Consider the following 22,900-nt stretch of genomic DNA (forward strand, 5'->3'; position numbering starts at 1 on the left):
TTGGGAAGTCGTCATACTATCTGAATACAGTGAACATTGTGCTGGTATCATTTGGAGCTGGTTGTTGGAAGGCAGGGCACAATAGGCTGTCAATGCACAGCGAGTTTTAACCTATTCCTCCACCCTAATACTACACATCCTAACGGGAAATCTTCCATTTCTTGGCTACAGTATCCAGCGTGTTGATATCAGCTAAATGGAGTTCACACCAATGTGCCTGCCATTACTGGTAGGGATCGTACCAACCATTCTAAATGTAAACAGACTCACAAGAACACAAGAAATAGCAGCAGGAGTAGACCATATGGCCCATCGAGCCTGCTCCGCCATTCAATACGATCATGGTTGATCTTAGGATTCAACTCCACTTTCCCGCCTGCTTACCTTACTCCTTGATTCTCTGAAAGACCAAAAATCTGTCTATCTCAACCTTAAATATGTACAACAATGGAACATTCTGTGCTGTAACCATTCTATGATTCTATGTATAACCCTGTGGGGTAGAGAATTCCAGGAATTCACAACCCTTTGAGTAAAGTAATTTCTCCTATTGTCAGTCCTAAGTGATCGGCCCCTTAGCCTGAAACTGTACCCCTGTGTTTTAGTAAAAGCAAAATACTGCAGATGCTGGAAATCTGAAATAAAAACAGAGCGTGCTGGAAATACTCAGAAGGTCTGGCAGCATCTGTGGAGAGAGAGAAGCAGAGTTAACGTTTCAGGTCTGTGACCTTTCATCAGAAAAGTTCCCTGACCAGTGGAAATAATCTCAGTGTCTACCCTGTCCAGCCCCTTTAGAATACTATATGTTTCAATCAGATCACCCCTCATTCTTCTAAACTCCAGAGAATACAGGCCCAATTTACTCAGCCTCACATCATAGGACAACCCCCTCATCCCAGGGACCAATCTAGTGAATCTTCGCTGCACTGCCTCCAATGCAAGTATATCCTTTCTTAAATGGGAGACCAAAACTGCACAGTACTCCAAATGTGGTCTCAACAAAACTCTATACAATTGTAGCAATATTTCCTCATTCCTATACTCCAATCCCCTTGCAATATAACCAACATGCCATTTGCCTTCCGAATTGCTTGCTGTACCTGCATGTTGACTTTCTACATTCCTTGTACAAGCACACCCAAGTCTCTCTGAACATTGAGACTTACAACTTTAACACCTTTTAAAAATATTCTTCTTTCTATTGTTGTGACCAAAGTGCATAACTTCACACTTCCCTACATTATACTCCATCTGCCATCTTGTTGCTCACTCACTTAACTTGTCCATATCTCTTTGCAGCCTCTCTATATCCTCCCCACAGTTTACCTTTCCACCTACCTTTGTATCATCAGCAAACTTAGATACATTATTCTCTCTCTCTTCATCTAAGTCATTAATATAGATTGTAAATAGCTGAGGTCCCAGCACTGATCCCTGCGGCACTCCACTATTCACTGCCTGCCAACTTGAAAATGCCCTGTTTATGCCCATTTGTTGCTTCCTGTCTGTTAACCAATCCTCTATTCACGCTAATATATTACCCCCAACACCTTGAGCCCTTATCTTGCCTATTAATCTTTTATGTGGTACTATATCGAATGCCTTTTGGAAATCCTGGTATACTACATCTAATAAATAAACTCTAATGAATTTGTCAAACTGGATTTCCCTTTAGTAAAACCATGTTGACTTGTTCTAATCATACTATGCTTTTCCAAGTACAATGTTAAGACTTCTTTAATAATAGATTCCAGGACGCGTGGTCTTTTGGTAAAGAAAGACTCGCAGTCAGTGGTTTCCATAGAGGATGATTTGCATCTTCCTGTGCCTTCCCAGCTCGCATCCCGCTGTGCCAACGTCTGAAGTCTTTGACCAACCGCAGCCTCATGGTCAAAAGAAAATAGAATTCCACATCTCTGCCGATGTTGGCAGCTTGCTGGAGGCAGGAGGAGAGCATTGGCCAGGTAGGATGTTGTTGATTCTGTGAGGCAGTTTAAATGCTTTACCAGTTGTAAAAAGAACAAAATTGAATTTATTATCCTTATTTATTATCCTTTTTGCAAAACCCTTTGCAGCCAATTAATTACTGCTGATATGTAGTTAACATACTATCATTTGGGACATGACAAAAATATAAAGAAAGACGCTCATCGCAAAAGACCAGCTTCTACCTCCAGCTCATCACCCATCTCCACCCTCGCCTCAGTCCATCTGCTGGTGAATCCCTTATTCATACCTTTGTCAATTAATATGTTACGATCGCGGTGGGAGAAATGCACTGTCAATTCAGTCCTGTCACACTATAGGAAGGATGTGATTGCACTGGAGAGGGTGCAGAGGAGATTCACCAGGATGTTGCCTGGACTGGAGCATTTCAACTGTGAAGAGAGACTGAAAAGGCTAGGGTTGTTTTCCTTAGAGCAGAGAAGGCTGAGGGGGGACCTGATTGAGCTGTACAAGATTATGAGGGGCATTGACAGGAAGAAACTTTTTCCCTTCGCGGAGGGGGTCAATAACCAAGGGGCATAGATTTAAGGTAAGGGGCAGGAGATTTAGTGGGGATTTGAGGAAACACTTTTTGATCCAGAGGGTGGTTGGAATCTGGGACACACTACCTGAAGGGGTGGTAGAGGCAGGAACCCTCACAACATTTAAGAAGTATTCAGCTGAGCACTTGAAATGCCATAGCGTACAAGGCTACGGGCCAAGTGCTGGAAAATGGGCTTCGAATAGATAGATGCTTGATGGCCGGCAGAGACGCTTATTCAAGGAGCAGCTACTGCGTGTCCTTGATAAGTATGTACCTGTGAGGCAGGGAGGAAGTTGTCGTGCGAGGGAGCCGTGGTTTACTAAAGAAGTTGAAGCGCTTGTCAAGAGGAAGAAGAAGGCTTATGTTAGGATGAGACGTGAAGGCTCAGTTAGGGCGCTTGAGAGCTACAAGCTAGCCAGGAAGGATCTAAAGGGAGAGCTAAGAAGAGCAAGGAGAGGACACGAGAAGTCATTGGTGGATCGGATCAGGGAAAACCCTAAGGCTTTCTATAGGTATATCAGGAATAAAAGAATGACTAGAGTTAGATTAGGGCCAATCAAGGATAGTAGTGGGAAGTTGTGTGTGGAATCAGATGAGATAGGGGAAGTGTTAAATGAATATTTTGCGTCAGTATTTACAGTAGAGAAAGAAAATGTTGTTGAGAATACTGAGATTCAGGCTACGAGGCTAGATGGGATTGAGGTTCACAAGGAGGAGGTGTTAGCAATTTTGGAAAGTGTGAAAATAGATAAGTCCCCTGGGCCAGATGGGATTTATCCTAGGATTCTCTGGGAAGCTAGGGAGGAGATTGCAGAGCCTTTGTCCTTGATCTTTATGTCGTCATTGTCGACAGGAATAGTGCCGGAAGACTGGAGGATTGCAAATGTTGTCCCCTTGTTCAAGAAGGGGAGTAGAGACAGCCCTAGTAATTATAGACCTGTGAGCCTTACTTCGGTTGTGGGTAAAATGTTGGAAAAGGTTATAAGAGACAGGATTTATAATCATCTTGAAAAGAATAAGTACATTAGAGATAGTCAGCACGGTTTTGTGACGGGTAGGTCGTGCCTCACAAACCTTATTGAGTTTTTCGAGAAGGTGACCAAACAGGTGGATGAGGGTAAAGCAGTGGATGTGGTGTATATGGATTTCAGTAAGGCGTTTGATAAGGTTCCCCACGGTAGGCTATTGCAGAAAATACGGAAGTATGGGGTTGAAGGTGATTTAGAGCTTTGGATCAGAAATTGGCTCGCTGAAAGAAGACAGAGGGTGGTGGTTGATGGCAAATGTTCATCCTGGAGTTTAGTTACTAGTGGTGTACCACAAGGATCTGTTTTGGGGCCACTGCTGTTTGTCATTTTTATAAATGACCTGGAAGAGGGTGTAGAAGGGTGGGTTAGTAAATTTGCAGATGACACTAAGGTCGGTGGAGTTGTGGATAGTGCCGAAGGATGTTGTCAGGTACAGAGAGACATAGATAGGCTGCAGAGCTGGGCTGAGAGATGGCAAATGGAGTTTAATGTGGAAAAGTGTGAGGTGATTCACTTTGGAAGGAGTAACAGGAATGCAGAGTACTGGGCTAATGGGAAGATTCTTGGTAGTGTAGATGAACAGAGAGATCTTGGTGTCCAGGTGCATAAATCCCTGAAGGTTGCTAACCAGGTTAATAGGGCTGTTAAGAAGGCATATGGTGTGTTAGCTTTTATTAGTAGGGGGGTCGAGTTTCGGAGCCACGAGGTCATGCTGCAGCTGTACAAAACTCTGGTGAGACCGCACCTGGAGTATTGCGTGCAGTTCTGGTCACCGCATTATAGGAAGGATGTGGAAGCTATGGCAAGGGTGCAGAGGAGATTTACGAGGATGTTGCCTGGTATGGAGGGAAGGTCTTACGAGGAAAGGCTGAGGGACTTGAGGTTGTTTTCGTTGGAGAGAAGGAGGAGGAGAGGTGACTTAATAGAGACATATAAGATAATCAGAGGGTTAGATAGGGTGGATAGTGAGCGTCTTTTTCCTCGGATGGTGATGGCAAACACGAGGGGACATAGCTTCAAGTTGAGGGGTGATAGATATAGGACAGATGTGAGAGGTAGTTTCTTTACTCAGAGAGTAGTAAGGGCGTGGAACGCCCTGCCTGCAGCAGTAGTAGATTCGCCAACTTTAAGGGCATTTAAGTGGACATTGGATAGACACATGGATGAAAATGGAATAGTGTAGGTCAGATGGTTTCACAGGTCGGCGCAACATCGAGGGCCGAAGGGCCTGTACTGCGCTGTAATGTTCTTAAAAAAAAAGACGCGATGGGCCGAAGAGCCTGTTTCTGTGCTGTATGACTCTATGACTCTACTGATCGCAGCATATTAAAGTTTTCCCACCCAACTGGAAAAACAGCAAAATTAAACACTCTAGTAACCCCTAGAATAAAACAGACCAAACCAGGTATCCTTAGACACCAACAAATTAACTGTTTATTAAAACTAAATCTTAAACACTATTAAGATAAACCTATGTCTAAAGACCTTAGAATTTATTTTTAATCTAACTCCCCCATTCACATGCATAATTCAAAAACTACGGTTAACCTGTTTTAAAAGTGGTGTTTTTAAAAATTAGCTGTTTCTTAAGAATAAATAAGTAAGTAAGTCTTGGTGGCTTTGTTGTGACCAGGTGAGCAATGTGTCTCGGGCTCTCTTACTGTCTTCACCTGGTCTTATTGTAACAGGGTTTAATTTTAAACAGTGTGTTTTGATCTCCCCTTTTTGTGAATCCATGTTCGTAGTTTCCAATTATAAGGCAAAGAACTGAGCACACACAGGCTTTCTTTGGTTTAAAACGGAAAGAGGAAATTTATTAAAACCTTAAAACTTAAACTCTTATACGGTTCATGCCTACGGATATATGATGTGCTCACGTTAGCATGCACACGTGATATAAACATGCAAGATAGGAATAGAAAAGAGCAGAAGAAAAGATAATTAAAACAGTTTGAGGCAATATCTTGTTACTCTTTCTTGAGCTTGCTGTAGTTCTTGATTGAAGATATGGTCTCGCAATTCATTGGGGCCCAGTAATCATCCTCAAACTTTGTTCACGTGGCAAACCCTTTTCTCTTTGAGTTTCACATGGTTTCAGTTCCCTGAGAGATGAGCAGGCAGGCAGGAGAGGAGATGCTCTCGGTCCCAGGAGAAGATCTTTACTTCATGAGCATATGGCTTTGTATCTCTGGCAATTCCTTTGTTTGGGAGTTCAAATTCAAAAAAGACTCCCAGGTTGCCCCGCAGGCTAGTCATATGACCAGTTCCTTATCTGGAGCCATCTCCTCAACCTCCAACTTGGTTGGAAGTTCAAATTCAAAAGCGCCAGCCAGCCAGTCATATGTCCAAAACTGGTCTGACCACTTCTGTATATTGGAGAAGCAACTGCTAGATCCCCATTGTTCCATGGAAATGTCTTTCTGGTCAAGGCTTGCAATTTTAAGTTTTAATGTTCATTTGGCGAAATAATCTGTGCCTCAGTCTTGGCAGGTGGGGTTTGCCTGACAGGGTTACATTCCTGATGGGTGAGGTATTCTAATGTAGAAATAGTCAAAGACCACTCGAAGTCTCCACATGGATTTGATGCAATGGTCTGCTCTGAATAGGCACTCAAAATATGTCAGCTGCAACAGGCATCAAACACCGGCGAATTCCAGAAAATACAATCAGTCAAGAGAGATTCAATCATGAAGCAAATACTTCCTGGCTTGGAAGTACAGAAAAGGAGTATTACTACCTTCAGCAATACAAACTGGTCTCTTCAAAAAAAAAAAAGCTTTTTCTTTCCCAGGCAATTAACTTGACCTGTAGCTCCTTGTAGAATTTCTGCTCGGAGAGAATAGACAGCTCCTTTTTCCAGTAGCACGCTTCGCTGTTTGCTGGCTCAGGCCGGTTTTTGCCAGTTTTACACACAGTCGCATCGAAACATTATACCATGTGACACCTCTCCTGCTGTTGCCTCGGTAACAAAATGCAGCTGTAGCACACTGCCTCAGAAATCCAAAACTTCTCTCACTGTCTTAAAGATACAATTTTAACAGAGTCTTAAAGGCACAGTTTTAATCCGAGGAGAAAAATAATTATAGTTCCGTCACAACATGTAATGATTCCTTCAGTGAAACAAGTGTCTATAAGCTTCAGTTCTGATCAAAAGATTGTGGAGTGTTGTGTGTTATTTACAGAGACACATGTTGCACATCATGCTCCTCCAACCTTCAATGCCTCTTTCAGCCTCTCCAGGTAAATCTCCAAATAATACCCACCACTTGAATGCAATTAACAACCAATTGATACACAATTAACACTGTCTAAATATAATTCCTCTTTAATACAGTGTGAATTAGAACACGAATGATACATTGGCTCCCAGTCAAGCACCATCTCAATTTTAAAACTTTCATCCCCATATTCAAATCCCTCTATGGCTTTGCCTCTTTCCTATCTCTCTCCAAACTCCTCCAGCCTTACGACCTTCCAATATCTTTGCTCCTGCAATTCTGCCCTCTTGCTAATCCCTGATTTTAATCGCTCCACTATTGGTTACTGTGCCTTCAGCTGCCTGGGCCCTGACCTCTGGAATTCCCTCACTAAACCTCTCCACCTCTCTGTCTCCTCTGTGGACGCTCCTTAAAACCTACCTCCTTGAGCAAACTTTTGGTCGCCTGACCTGACTTAATGTCACCTTGTGTGGCCCAGTGTCTGATTTACAACTCTGTGAATCATCTTGGAACGTTTTACTGCTTTTAAGTTGCTATATAAATGCAGATCATAACGACCTTAGTTACGAGTCCCGTCACTTTCTAGATGGGAATTACTGTAAACAAACTAGTGGCTACTCGGTGAGGCCATTGGCAGTGAATTGTGAACACTTGTTGAGCACTGTTTAACTAATATCACATTTACAGAGTCACAGGAGAATTCGGAGCCTCAAAACTCAGGATTTGGTAAGATTCAGCCTGCTCCTGTCTGTTCCAAAAGTGAAAGTGAGGAGGAAGAGGAGGAGATTCCCTCAGAGTTCATTTCCAGGAAACAGCTGGCAAGGGGCAGAATCAAGAGAGAGGGTAAGTGTGAGAGGCAGAGTGAATGCCAGGGGTGGGTGTTGGGGGAGTGACCAGATGTGTGTGGTTTCTGCGGGGGTGTGTGGGTGCTGGGAGGGATGGAGGGGTCAAGTGGATGTGTGTGTTGGGGGGTAGAGCGTGTGGTTGGGGGGGGGGGTAGAGCGTGTGGTTGGGGGGGGGGTAGAGCGTGTGGTTGGGGGGGGGGGTAGAGCGTGTGGTTGGGGGGGGGGGTAGAGCGTGTGGTTGGGGGGGGGGTAGAGCGTGTGGTTGGGGGGGGGGTAGAGCGTGTGGTTGGGGGGGGGGTAGAGCGTGTGGTTGGGGGGGGGGTAGAGCGTGTGGTTGGGGGGGGGGGTAGAGCGTGTGGTTGGGGGGGGGGGTAGAGCGTGTGGTTGGGGGGGGGGTAGAGCGTGTGGTTGGGGGGGGGGGTAGAGCGTGTGGTTGGGGGGGGGGGTAGAGCGTGTGGTTGGGGGGGGGGGTAGAGCGTGTGGTTGGGGGGGGGGTAGAGCGTGTGGTTGGGGGGGGGGTAGAGCGTGTGGTTGGGGGGGGGGTAGAGCGTGTGGTTGGGGGGGGGTAGAGCGTGTGGTTGGGGGGGGGGGTAGAGCGTGTGGTTGGGGGGGGGTAGAGCGTGTGGTTGGGGGGGGGTAGAGCGTGTGGTTGGGGGGGGGTAGAGCGTGTGGTTGGGGGGGGGGGGTAGAGCGTGTGGTTGGGGGGGGGGTTTCGAGTGTGCGTGGTGGGGGGGGGGGGTTCGAGTGTGCGTGGTGGGGGGGGGGGTTTCGAGTGTGCGTGGTGGGGGGGAACGGGGTAGAGTGTTTGTGGAGGGGGGAGAGAAGCGGGTAGAGTGTTTGTGGGGGGGGGAGTGGGTGGGGTATTTATGGAGGGGGGAACGGGGGGGTGTGGGGGTGGAACGGGGAAGTAGAGTGTTTGTGGGGGGGGGGGAAGGGAAGTGTGTATATGGATGGGGTTGGTTTTGGGGGTGGGGGTGGTACTAGGTTATGTTTTGTTTCTCTTAGTTATGTTTTGAAATTCAGTTCCAGCTTGCCGTTGTTTTGCCCTTTCTGTCATTAGCCTGCTCCAATGAAGCTCAACACAAGCTTGAGGAACAGCTTGGGCGGCACAGTGGCGCAGTGGTTAGCACCGCAGCCTCACAGCTCCAGGGACCCGGGTTCGATTCCGGGTACTGCCTGTGTGGAGTTTGCAAGTTCTCCCTGTGTCTGCGTGGGTTTTCTCCGGGTGCTCCGGTTTCCTCCCACAAGCCAAAAGACTTGCAGGTTGATAGGTAAATTGGCCATTATAAATTGTCACTAGTATAGGTAGGTGGTAGGGAAATATAGGGACAGGTGGGGATGTTTGGTAGGAATATGGGATTAGTGTAGGATTAGTATAAATGGGTGGTTGATGTTCGGCACAGACTCGGTGGGCCGAAGGGCCTGTTTCAGTGCTGTATCTCTAATCTAATCTAACTATTGCAGCGTTGGCAAATGTTGATCTTCAAAACTATTTAACAATTTTTTTTTTAACTGTATAAATATTGGCTGGAATCGAACCAATATTTTTTAATTCACTATTCAGTGGTGAGAATAAAACCTTCGAGCTTAAAATACTAAAATACTTCAGGTACGGCTGGGTACATTCCAACAAGGGTGAAAGGTCAGGGAACCGAAAACAGCTTCTCGGATGACGAGAGCGATAGAGAATATGATGAAACAGAAAAAGAGGGTGTGATGCACGTCAGGTGAATTCTTCAAGTGAGAACCAGGCCAAATATAAGAGGTTGAAAGGGAAGGTGATGAAAATAAGACTGGCAAAGAAAGAAAGAACATGAGAATAGAATGGCAGCAACATGGAAGCCAAAAGTCATCTTTGGCCATGTAAATAGTAAGCAGGTAGTAAGAGGTGAGGTCTGTTGGGTACAAAGAGGCTGATATATGTTTAGAGATGCAGGGCAAGACTAGAATACTTAGTAAACACCAAAACAAGTATTCCTTAAGGAAAAGGATGCTGATTAAATATCGGTAGAAGTGGCGATTGTACAGGTAATGGATGTGGTGAAAATTGATAGGAAGGATGTATTGGAAAGACCAGCTGTGCTTCGAATGGAAAAGCCACCTGGTCTGGATGGCTTACATCCCAGGTTGCTAAAGGAAGTGGCGATGGAGGAAATGCTTGTCATAACCTTCCAATCTTCCCTCGATACAGGGAAGGTGCAGGAGGATTGGAGAGTGACAAATGTGACATCCTTAATCAAGAAAGGTGTAAGGACACTCCCAGCAACTACAGGCCAGTTAGTTTAACATCAGTGATTTGAGAAACAACGGTCAATGAAAAAAATCAGCAGGCACTTGGACAGCTTTGAATTAATTAAGGAGCCAGCACGGATTTGTAAAAGGCAGATCGTGCTTGACTAACCTAATTGAATTTTTTTGATGAAGTGACAAAGCAGGTTGACGAAGGGAATGCATTGGATGTTGTTTATATGGATTTTAAGAAAGCATTTGTTAATTTGCTTTTATGCAGTACTTTAACAAAATTGAAGCTCGGAATGCGAGGGTCAGTGTCCGCTTGGATAAAAAATGGCTTAAGGAGAGAAAACAGCGAGTTGTGATAAATGGTTATTTTTCAGACTGGAAGATGGTAGACAGTGGTGGTCCCCAAGGGTCAGTGCTGGAACCACTGCTTTTTTGATGTATATAAATTACTAGGATATTAGTAAAATGTCAAACTTTACCGATGCTACCAAACTTGGAGGTACGACAGTGAGGATGAGTCATAGATAGGCCAGCAGAATGGGCAGACAAGTGGCAGATGGAATTTAATTCTGACAAATGTGAGGTGATGCATTTTAGCAGAAGGAATAGGGTGAGGCAATATATACTTAATGGCACAGTTCCAAAGAATGTGCAGGAACAGAGGACTTGGGAGTGCATGTACATCGATCTTTGATGGTGGCAGGATATATTGAGAGAGTGGTTAGTAAAGCATATGGGATCCTGGGCTTCATAAATAGAGGCATTGAGTACAAGAGCAGGAAAACTATGCTGAACCATTGTAAAACTCTGGTTAAGCCCCAACTAGAGCGTTCTGGTCACCACAAGGAAGTATGTGAGAGGATGCAGAAGAATTTACTGGAATGGTTCCAGGGATGGAGGATTTTAGTTGCAAGGTTCAGTTGGAGAAGCTGAGATTGTTTTCCCTGGAACAAAGGAGATTGAGGGGAGATTTGATAGAGGTGTACAATATTGTGACAGGGTTGGATAAGGTAGACAAAGAAAACTGTTCCCATTAGCTGATGGCACAAATACCAGGGGACACAGATTTAATATTTTGGGCAAGAGATACAGGGGGAATGTGAGGAAGAATATTTTTACGCAGCGAGTGGTAATGACCTGGAACTTGCTGCCCATGAAGGTGGTGGAAGCAAAGACGATGAATTATTGCAGAAGGTAATTGGACGAGCACTTGATAGAAATAAACTTGCAGGGTTACAGGGATAGAGTGAGGGAGTGGGTCTGACTGGATTGTTGTCCAGAGAACTGGCATGTACTCGATGGGCTGAATAGCCTCCTCCTGTGCCATTATGACTCTTAAGACTATTTCCTCAAATGGGAAGAGTTCAGAACAAGGGGGCAGAACCTTAAAATTAGAGCCAAGCTGTTCAGGAGTGATGTCAGGAAGCACTTCTTCACACGGATGGGAGTGGAAATCTGGAGCTCTCTCCGCTCGAAAAGCTGATGAGGCTAGAGGACAATTGGAAATGTAAAAACAGATGGATACATTTTTATTAGGTAAGGGATTAATGGAACCAAGATGGAGTGAAGATACTGATCAGCCATGAGCTAATTAAATGGTAGAACAGCCTCAAGGGGCTGAATGGCCTCCTCCTGTTCCTCTGTTGCTACCGATATGCAGTTTGATGTGTTTTATTTTGAACAGAAATGGAGAGCATGTCGATGTTTAAGAATTATAGTTCAGGTGAACCGAGCTGTCGACTGTACGTAAAGAATCTGTCCAAGCAAGTTGAAGAGAAGGTAGTTTCTGTCTTAACTCCTCCCATCACTAGCTGCTTTTGTTTATCAATGCAATTTTAATAAGATTCCGAGTTGTGAAGTTTGTGTTTTTAATGTTTTTGAACTTTAATCTCATTCCAGGACTTGAAGTTCATCTTTGGCAGATATGTCAACTTCTCATCGCAAGCTGAAAGGAACATGTAAGATATGTTAGTTCCATTTTACTGATGCAGTGTTGAGAGACTCTGAATGTTTATATTTCGATATCTCTTGAAATATTGAAGGTCGTGGTTTCAATTTCCATTCCATAGACTTGAGTGCCTAAACTAGTTGACACTGCCAGTGCAGTACTGAGGGGGTGCTGAACTGTCGAAGGTGTCATCCATGAGCTGTTAAATCGGGAGCCCCGTCTGCCCCCTCGGGTGGATGTCAAAGCTCCCACTGCATTATTTCAGACAAGAACAGAGGAGTTCTCCCCTTGACCTGGCCTGTATTTATCCCTCAATTAACATCATTAAAACTGGTTATCTTGTCATTATCGCAATGTTTGTAGGATCTTACTGTGCACAAATCAGCTGCTGTATTTCCTACATTGCAGCAATGACTACACTTCAGAAGTACCACATTGGCTTTAAAGTACTTTGGGACATCCTGCGGTAGTGAAAGTTGCTGTTTAAACATAAGAGCAGGTTGGCAATTAGATTATTATTTTATTGATTGGCAATTAGACTAAAACTATTAATATTATAGAACTTCTCTGTCATGTTGATTTATTCTCCTGTATTCTCTAAATAAAGTAAGAAAACATCCCAAGGTGCTACCCAGAAGCATAAACAGGCGAAAAAAAAGGAATAGGAATGACACTGAGCCACGTAAGGAGATAATTAGGACAGGTGATCAAAAGCTTGGTCAAAGAGGGAAGTTTTCGGAGCATCTTAAAGCAGGAGAGAGAGGTGGAGACTTTTAAGGAGGAAATTCCTGAGCTTGGCCCAGGCAGCTCAAGGCACAGCAACTATTGGTGGAGCGATTAAACTCTGGGATGCGTAAGTGGCCAAATATGGAGAAGTACTAAGTGAATTGCTTACTCGGAGAGTTGGTGCAGACACGATGGGCAGAATAGCCTCCATCTGTTTTGCAACAATTCTGTGAGCTCGAAGGGTTGTAGGGCTGGAGGAGATTATGGAAATAGGGAGGAGTGTAGGGGCTGGATGAGGTTACAGAGATAGGGAGGGGTGGAGGGTGTTACAGGGTTAGGAAGGGGTTTCTTTTATTTGTTCATGGGATGTGGGCCTCACTGGCAAGGCCAGCATTTATTGCCCATCCCTGATTGCCCTTGAGAAGGTGGTGGTGAACTGCCGCCTTGAACTGCTGCAGTCCATGTGGGGTAGGTACACCCACAGTGCTGTTAGGAAGGGAGTTCCAAGATTTTGACCCAATGAAAGTGAAGGAACGGCGATATAGTTCCGCGTCAGGATGGTGTGTGACTTTGAGGGGAACTTGCAGGTGGTGGTGATCCCATGCATCTAGTGCCCTTGTCCTAGTTGGTAGAGATCGCAGAATTGGAAGGTGCTGTCTAAGGAGCCATGGTGAGTTGCTGCAGTGCATCTTGTAGATGGTACACACTGCTGCCACTGTGTGTCGGTGGTGGAGGGAGTGAATGTTTATGGTGGTGGATGGGGTCTCAATCAAGCGGGCAGCTTTGCCCTGGATGGTGTCAGCTTCTTGAGTGTTGTTGGAGCTGTACCTGGCAACAGTGAAGGAATGGCGATATAGTTCCAGGGTGGTTGTGACTCCTGACTTGTGCCTTGTAGATGGTGGACAGGCTTTGGGGAATCAGGAGGTGAGTTACTCGCCACAGGATTCCTAGCCTCTGACCTGCTCTTGTAGCCACGGTACTTATATGGCTACTCCAGTTCAGTTTCTGGTCAATGGTAGCCCCTAGGATGTTGATAGTGGGGGATTCAGCGATGATAATGCTGTTGAATGTCAAGGGGAGATGGTTAGATTCTCTCTCATTGGAGATGATCGTTGCCCGGCACTTGTGTAGCATGAATATTACTTGCCACTTATCAGCCCAAGCCTGGATATTGTCCAGGTCTTGCTGCATTTCTACACGGACTGCTTCAGTATCTGAGGAGTCACAAATGGTGCTGAACATTGTGCAATCATCAGCGAGCATCCCCACTTCTGACCTTATGATTGAAGGAAGGTCATTGATGAAGCAGCTGAAGATGGTTGGGCCTGGGACACTACCCTGAGGAACTCCTGCAGTGATGTCCTGGAGCTCAGATGATTGACCTCCAACAACCACAACCATCTTCCTTTGCGCTAGGTATGACTCCAACCAGTGGAGGGTTTTCCCCCTGATTCCCATTGACCTCAGTTTTGCTAGGGCTCCTCGATGCCATACTCGGTCAAATGCTGCCTTGATGTCAAGGGCAGTCACTCTCGCCTCACCTCTTGAGTTCATCTCTTTTTTCCATGTTTGAACCATGGCTGTAATGAGGTCAGGAGCTGTGTGGCCCTGGCGAAATCCAAATTGGGCGTCACTGAGCAGGTTATTGCTAAGCAAGTGCTGCTTGATAGCACTGTCGATGTCACCTTCCATCACTTTACTGATGATCGAGAGTAGACTGATGGGGTGGTAATTGGCCGCGTTCTATTTGTCTTGCTTTTTGCGTACAGGACATACCTGGGCAATTTTCCACATTGACAGGTAGATGCCAGTATTATAGCTGTACTGGAATAGCTTGGCTAGGGGCGTAGCATGTTCTGGAGCACAGATCTTCAGTACTATTGCTGGAACATTGTCAGGGCCCAGAGCCTTTGCAGTATCCAGTGCCTTCAGTTGTTTCTTGATATCACACGGAGTAAATCCAGTTGGCTGAAGACTGGCATCTGTGATGCTGGGGACTTCAGGAGGAGGCCGAGATAGATCATCAACTCGGCATTTCTGGTTGAAGATTATTGCAAATGTTTCAGCCTTCTCTTCTGCACTGATGTGCTGGGCTCCCCCATCATTGAGGATGGGGATATTTGTGGAGCCACCTCCTCCAATTAGTTGTTTAATTGTCCACCATCATTCACGGCTGGATGTGGCAGGATTGCAGAGCTTAGATCTGATCCGTTGGTTGTGGGATCGCTTAGCTTTGTCTATCGCATGCTGCTTATGCAGTTTGGCACGCAGGTATTCCTGGGTTGTAGCTTCAGCAAGTTGACACCTCATTTTGAGGTATGTCTGGTGCTGTTCCTGGCATGCCTTCCTACACTCTTCATTGAACCAGGGTTGGTTGACCCCCCTGGCTTGATGGTAATGGTAGAGTGAGGGTATGCCAGGCCATGAGGTTACAGATTGTGGTTGAGTACAATTCTGCTGCTGATGGTCCACTGCGCCTCATGGATGCCCAGTTTTGTATTGCTACCTCAGTTTGAAATCTATCTCATTCAGCACAGTGGTAGTGTCACACATGATGGAGAGTATGCTCAATGTGAAGGCAGGACTTTGTCTCCACAAGGACTGTGCGGTGGTCACTCCTATCAATACTGTCATGGACAGATGCATCTGTGGCAGGCAGATTGGTGAGGTCAAGTATGTTTTTCTTGTTGGTTCCCTCATCACCTGCCGCATACCCAGTCTAGCAGCTATGTCCTTTAAGACTCGGTCAGTTGTGGTGCTACAAAGCCACTCTTGGTGATGGACATTGAGATCCCCCACCCAGAGTACATACTGCGCCCTTGCCACCCTCAGTGCTTTGTCCAAGTGGTGATCAACATGGAGGAGTACTGATTCATCAGCTGAGGGAGGGAGATAGGTGGTAATCAGCAGGAGGTTTCCTTGTCCATGTTTGACCTGATGCCTTGAGACTTCATGAGGTATGGAGTCGATGTTGAGGACACCCAGGACAACTCCCTCCCCGACTGTATACCACTGTGTCGCCTCCTCAGCTGGATCTGTCCTGCCAGTGGGACAGGACGTACCCGGGGATGGTGAGGTAGTGTGGGGCTGGAGGAGGTTACAGGGATAGGGAAGGCTTGAAACCAAAGGGGGATTTCAACGCAAGGATGAGAATTTTATTATCAAGATGTTGAGGGACCAGCAGCCAATGGAGGTTAACGAGCAGATCTAGTTCATCTCTTTGGAAAAGGATGTTAAGTGACTGTCAAATGCAGATACCAATTTCTCTCCTGTTAGTTTTGAATTTGAATGATGGGTATATTTTCAAAGCTGTTCTTTCGCCTTCGCAGGTTTGACATCCGATTGATGAAAGAAGGGCGGATGAAGGGACAAGCTTTCGTTGGGCTTCCCAATGAAAAAGCAGCAGCGAAAGCCTTGAAAGAAGTAAATGGGTTCGAGCTCAAAGAGAAACCAATGGTGGTGGTATCCTTTCATAGAACAACAGGAATTCGAGTGAGTGTTAGGGAATGCATCTTCTTTTCAGTAATTGACAGTGAGTTGTTGTGATCTGGAATGCGCTGTCTGAAAGGGCGGTGGAAGCAAATTCAGTAATAACTTTCAAAAGGGAATTGGAGAAATACCTGAAGGGGTGAAAATTGCAGGTGTGTGGGGAAAGAGCAGGGGAGTGGGACTAATTGGATAGCTCTTCCAAAGAGCCAGCACAGGCGCAATGGGCTGAATGGCTTCCTCTGCTGTATCATCCTATGATTCTCCTCGTCTCCCCTCTGTTTCTTCAATTATCTTAAATCTGTGTCCTTTGGTTCCTGACCCTCCTGCCAGTAGGGTTTCTCCTTATTAAAACTCTTGATGTTGAATACCTTTGTTAGTTTTCTCTTCATCTTCTGCTCTAAGGAGAACAATCTCAGCTTCTGCAGTCTCTCCACATCTCAAGTTATTGGGAGTTTTTGATGGTTTAATTCCCCCATTTATTTTAATACATTTAGATATTTTTAATTCCTCACAGTTGTTATTTTACTACAGTAGATGTGGTATAATCATACTGACAAGCATAGCAAATATTTTTCTTCACAAAATACTGCAGATGCTGGAAATCTGAAATAAAAACAGAAAATGCTGGAAATACTCAGCATGTCTGGCAGATTCTGTGGGGAGAGAAAGTGTTAACGATTCAGGTTGATGACCTTTCATCAGAACTGGGAGAAGTTAGAAATGTAACCAGTTATAAGCAAGCAAAGGAAAAGGGGAGTGGGAACAAAAGGGAAGGTATGTGATGGGTGGAATGCAGGAGAGATCAAATGACAAAAAGGGGTGATGGCACAAGGCAAAAGGGGAGGTAATGAGATAAATAAACAAAAGATGTGTGTCTAGGAGATATATATGGTAACAGCTGCTGGACAAAAAAATGAAGGCAGAGGTTATGATCTGAAATTGTTGAGTCCAGAAGGCTGTAAAGTGCCTAATGGAAAGATGAGGTGCTGCTCATCAAGCTTCCATTGAGCTTCATTGGAGCAGTCTAGGAGGCAGAGGACAGAGTGGGAGTGAGACAGTTACAATGGCAAGTGACTGATAGCTCAGGGTCATGCTTGCAGATTCCACACAGGATCACCCAATCTATTTTCATCTAGGCTGTTTAAAGTGTGGATTCCGTATTTGGTTCCAATATTAATTAAGCGTCAGTTTCTGCAGGTTTTTCTAACCCAGTGAAACTTAACTGTCGACAATCTCAGTCAAATAACTAGTCATTTAGGCTGTAGAACTGCATCTCTGAACTTTGGGTTTTGGTTTATTCACACAGGCTGGTCTTACAAAGTGAAATTTTAATACCTGTTTCTATTCCACCTGATCTGGTCGGTAACCTTGGAAATAGCTACCCGACAACAGCCTAGGAGCAAGGTCTTCTGGGATATATATCTGGTGGGCAAAAATAATCTTTCCAAACAATACTTGCCTGAAATCCAATTTAAACTTTGAGGAGAGCAGCATGTTTAGCAAGTACCTTCTTTTGAGTAGAGTAAATCTAAATTATGGAGGCTTTCTCCACGTTTTTATAATCCTCATATTTGTTTTCCGATCCCTCCATAACCTCGCCCCTCCCTATCTCTGCAACCTCCTTCCCCCCTACAACCTTCCTCCAAAGACTCTGCATTCCTCCACCTCTGGCCTCTTAAAACATCCCCATATTTTAGTCGCTCCACCATTGGCGGCCGTGCCTTCAGCTGCCTGGACCCTAAGCTCTGGACTTCCCTCATTAAACCTCTCCACCTCTCTGTCCTCCATTTAAGATGCTCCTTAAAATCTACCTCTTTGGCCAAGCTTTTGGCCACCTGTCCTGTATCTCCTTATGTGGCTCAGTATCAGATTTTTGGCTGATTTATTCTCCAGTGTATTGCCTATGTTAAAGGTGCTATATAAATGCAAGTTGTTGTTGATGGCTCTTCCATTGTATCCAAAGTTAATCCTTAGCGATTTTCCAGCAATTTGCCCGCTCTGCACGTCCGAAGCAAGATTCAGCAGACAGCAAGAGAGTCCGAGGAAAGTGAGGATCAGAGGGTTGTATGGTGGGTCTCTTGCTGTGCTCATTGACATCGTGTTTCACCCTGACGTGACCTATAGAACCAGCTTCTGAGGCTAGTTGATGTGTTTTTCTCTTGGTTACAGTTCACGCTGTGTGCACAGTAAATGCCCAGATCATCAGGTTGGGGGAATGATAATTCAGTGTATCCTTTATGATGTATCCTTTATATATAAAACAAAGTAATGCAATGCAAAACCCAGCATCAATGTTCCTCCCATTGTCACTGAGAATAGGCAGGGGAACAGAGTGTGTCTCAGCAATCAGGGCTTTTGTTATTTTTTGTTCACTGAAAGAATACTTACTCAATGCTGCTCCTCAGCTGAGTAATAATGACTTGTTAAAAAATTCTTCTGCTGCTGTGACATGTAAGCAATTCACTGCATTGAAATCGCACATGCACTAAAAACCATGCAGCCTTTATGCTTGCTGTTTGGAGTAAGATGTGCAGCCTGAAAACTACGACTTTTGCATCAGGAACTTGTGGACGCTGCAATGATGCCAATTTCCAAACACATCTGAACACAAACGGCTCGCCCCAGGAAAAATAGGAAATGGTTTTCAAGGATGTTTCAAATACATTTGGATCAAGAACACAATGGCAAACCGGTTGCCTTTGGTATTTTTTTTTAAATAGATAAGTGGAATATAAGTTTTCACTGTAGGTGCAATCAAGACATGCAAAGCTGTCAGAAAGGAAATGACTCATGGGCATTCGGTCTGGATAGATGAAACATCTCACGTTTCAGACACTCCCCACCCACCATGTAATCTCCTGGGAGAGGTCGCAAACCACATTAAACCCCAGCTGATTAGTGGATTTGGGGAAAGAGTTTCTCTCCAGCCCTTTTGGGATTACACTGAAGTGACAGGACTCCAGAGAGTTGAGTAAGAGTGACAGTGAGAGTGAGCGATGTGTGTGTCTGGTGATTGTTGGTGTTTCCTTTGCCTCTTCTGGTGGAGTGTCTGATTATGATTAGCTCAGGAAAAAAAACTCAGAACTGAGACAACAGCAGTGACTGCATTGAAATCCTTGTTCTGTTTTTAAGGGGCATCTTATTTGGGATGCTGTTTGTTTTGTACTTTGTGAAAGTGTCAGTGATCACAGTCAATGAATGTGTTCAATAAAAATAAGTGTTGTTACAGAGCTGTCATTTTTATTTGATCTGATTTTTTTGCATTATGTCGTGTCTAATCTTTGACGGTAATTTGGTATTCCAGAGTCACCCATCTCCCAGTCCCGTCCCGACCGTGACTCCAATGCTCTGATCTAACTTCGGCCTGTCCTCTCTGATCTTCGTTCAGGCACCTCTTGCTCCTCCACTCCACTCCCATTCCCCTGAGGTCCTCCACCGACCATCCTCCCAATTCCTAGGGTAATTTCTTCATCAAGGTCTCCTGCCTGCGGTCGCCCCTTAGCCTCAGAACCAAGCAGCAGCCCATCCTTGGCGACTTCAATCTTCCACCCAACCAACAAGAGTGAAAAAGCAAGTAGGCCTCATCCTCAACAATCTACCTGTCACAGATGGATCTGTCCATGACAGTATTGGTAGGAGTGACCACTGCACAATCCTTGTGAAAACAAAATCCTGTCTTTCACACTGATGGTACCCTCCACTGTGTTGTGTAGCAATACCACTGTGCTAAATGGGAGCGATTCAGAACACACTTGGCAGCTCAAAACTGAGTATGCATGAGATACTGTGGACCAGCAGCAGCAGCAGAATTGTATTCAAACACAAGCTGTAACCTCATGGCCCAGCATATTCCCCACGCTAACCGTTACCATCAAGTCAGGAATAAACCCGGGTTCGATGAAGAGTGCAGAGGGCATGCCAGGAGCAGCAGCAGTGAGGTGATGCAAGGAAATATACAATGGATGTTAGGACCCTAGGAGGTACAGAGGGCCCTTGGTGTACTTGTCCATAGATCACTGAAGGCAGCAGCACAGGTAGATAAGGTGGTTAGGAAGGCATATGGGATACTTGCCTTTATTAGCTGAGGCATAGAATATAAGAGCAAGGAGGTTATGATGGAGCTGTATAAAACACTAATTAGACCACAGCTGGAGTACTGTGTACAGTTCTGGGCACCACACTATAGGAAAGATGTTATTGCACTGGAGAGGGTGCAGAGGAGATTCACCAGGATGATGCCTGGGCTGGAGCATTTCAGCTATGACGAGAGACTGAAAAGACTAGGGTTGTTTTCCTTAGAGCGGAGAAGGCTGAAGGGGAGACATGATTGAGATATACAAAATTATGAGGGGCATTGATAGGAAGAAACTTTTTCCCTTAGCGGAGGGGTCAATAACCAGGGGGATAGATTTAAGGTAAGGGGCAGGAGGTTTAGAGGGGATTTGAGGAAAAACTTTTTCACCCAGAAGGTGGTTGGAATCTGGAACACACTGCCTGAAGGGGTGGTAGAGGCAGGAACCCTCACAACATTTAAGTACTTGAAACACCATAGCATACAAGGTTACAGGCCAAGTGCTGGAAAATGGGATAAGAATAGTTAGGTGCTTGATGGCCGGCAGAGACAGGATGGGCCGAAGGGCCTGTTTCTGTGCTGTATGATTCTATGACTTTAGCACCAGGCATACCTCAATATGAGGTGTCAACCTGGTGAAGCTACAACGCAGGACTACTTGCATGCCAAACAATGTAAGCTGCATGCGATAGAGCGAAGCGATCCCATAACCAATGGATCAGATCTAAGCTCTGCAGTCCTTCCACATCCAGTCGTGAATGGTGGTGGACAATTAAACAACCAACTGGAGGAGGTGGCTCCACAAATATCCTCATCCTCAATGAAGGGGGAGCCCAGCACATCAGTGCAAAAGATAAGACTGCAGCATTTGCAACAATCTTCAGCCAGAAGTGTCGAGTTGATGATCCATCTCGGCCTCCTCCTGAAGTCCCCAGCATCACAGATGACAGTATTCATCCAATGCGATTTAGTCCGCGTGATATCAAGAAACGACTGAAGGCGCTGGATTCTGCAAAGGCTATGGGTCCTGACAACTTTCCGGCGATCGTACTGAAGACCTGTGCTCCATAACTTGCCGTGTCCCTAGCCAAGCTGTTCCAGTACAGCTACAACACTGGCATCTACCCAGCAATGTGGAAAATTGCCCAGGTATGTCCTGTACACAAAAAGCAGGACAAGTCCAACCCGGCCAATCACCGCTCCATCAGTCTACTCTCAATCATCAGTAAAGTGATGGAAGGTGTTGTCGACAGTGCTATCAAGTGGCACTTGCTTAGCAATAACCTGCTCAGTGACACTCAGTTCCTGACCTCATTACAGCCTTGGTTCAAACATGGGCAAAAGAGCCGAACTCAAGAGGTGAAGTGAGGATCGATTATTAAGGAGGCTTTAGTTGGGCACTTAGAAAAACGCAAGATAATCAAGAATAGTCGGCATGGTTTTGGTGAAAGGGAAATCAGGTTTAACCAATTTATTGGAGTTCTTTGAAGGAGTGACATGTTCTGTGGATAAAGGGAGCCCCTTGGTGTACTGTACTTGGATTTCCAGAAGGCATTTGACAAGGTGCCACATAAAAGGTTATTGCGCAAAGTAAGAGCTCAAGGTGTAGAGGCTAACATATTAGCATGGATAGAAGATTGGCTGGCTAGCAGAAAACAGAGTATGCATAAATGGGTCCTTTTCTGAGTGGCAGGATGTGTCGAGTGGAGTCCTGCAGGGGTCTGTGCTGGGGCCTCAACCCTTTACAATTTATATCAATGACTTCGATGAGGGGAGAGATGACATGGTAGCTAAATTTGCTGATGACATAAAGACTGGTAAGAAAGTATGTTGTGAAGAGGACATAAGGAGCTTGCTGACCGATTTATAGATTGGTTGAGTGAGTGGGCAAAAATCTGGCAGATGGAGTATAATGTGGGAGAATGTGAAGTTGTTCACTTCGGCAGGAAAAATAAAAAAGCAGAGTATTACTTAAATGGAGAATGACTGCAGAATTCTGAGGTGCAGAGGGATCTAGGTGTTCTAGTGTAGGAGTCACAAAGTTAGTATGCAGGTACAGTAAGTAATAAAGAATGCTAATGGAATGCTATCCTTTATTACAAGAGGAATTGAAAATAAAAGTAAGGATGTTATCCTTCAGTTATAAAGGGCATTGGTAAGGCCACATCTCGAATACTGTGTGCAGTTTTGGTCTCCTTATTTAAGGAAGGATGTGAATGTATTGGAGGTGGTTCAGAGGAGTTTTACTAGATTGATACCAGGAATGAGCAGGTTGTCTTCTGAGGAAAGGTTGGACAGACTGGGCTTGTTTTCACTGGAGTTTAGAAGAATGAGGGGAGACTTTATTGAAGTTTATAAGATCCTGAACAGTCTAGACAAGGTGGAATTGGAAAGGATGTTTCCTCTTGTGGGTGAGTCCAGAACTGGGGGGCACTGTTTTAAAATTAGGGGGTCACCCTTTTAGGACAAAGATGAGGAGAAATTTGTTTCTCTCAGAGGGTTGTGTGACTTTGGAATTCTCTGCCTCAGAAGGTGGTGGAGGTGGGGTACTGATTTTAAGGTGGAGGTAGATAGATTCTTGTTAGACAAGGGAATCAAAGATTATCAGGGTAGATGGGAGTGTGGAATTCGAGACACAATCAGATCAGCCATGATATTAAATGGCCTACTTGTCCTAATTCGTATGGTCATATGTGGAAGCGAGGTGAGGTGAGAGTGACTGCCCTTGACATCAAGGCAGCATTTGACCGAGTATGGCATCAAGGGGCCCTAGCAAAACTGAGGTCCACGGGAGTCAGGGGGA

General features: G+C 45.1%; 1 protein-coding gene across 3 annotated transcripts in view; it reads left to right on the forward strand.

The window, feature by feature from the left end:
• Positions 1-19,251, forward strand: part of rnpc3 (RNA-binding region (RNP1, RRM) containing 3) — a 54,393-nt gene extending 35,142 nt beyond the window's left edge. Inside the window, exons 10-16 of one of the 3 annotated variants that reach the window (XM_068036560.1) lie at positions 1,837-1,964; positions 7,464-7,619; positions 11,547-11,641; positions 11,762-11,820; positions 15,866-16,028; positions 17,989-18,094; positions 18,195-19,251. In XM_068036560.1, the coding sequence (XP_067892661.1) occupies positions 1,837-1,964; positions 7,464-7,619; positions 11,547-11,641; positions 11,762-11,820; positions 15,866-16,028; positions 17,989-18,094; positions 18,195-18,244 (757 nt within the window). In that variant the 3' untranslated portion in view covers positions 18,245-19,251. Of the gene's footprint in view, positions 1-1,836; positions 1,965-7,463; positions 7,620-11,546; positions 11,642-11,761; positions 11,821-15,865; positions 16,029-17,988 lie in introns of all 3 variants that reach the window. The other 2 variants (XM_068036562.1, XM_068036559.1) reach the window with 2 other exon arrangements.
• The last annotated feature ends 3,649 nt before the right edge of the window (positions 19,252-22,900 follow it).

The sequence above is a fragment of the Heterodontus francisci genome, chromosome 8 (assembly GCF_036365525.1).
Source record: "Heterodontus francisci isolate sHetFra1 chromosome 8, sHetFra1.hap1, whole genome shotgun sequence".
Classification (NCBI taxonomy): Eukaryota; Metazoa; Chordata; class Chondrichthyes; order Heterodontiformes; family Heterodontidae; genus Heterodontus; species Heterodontus francisci.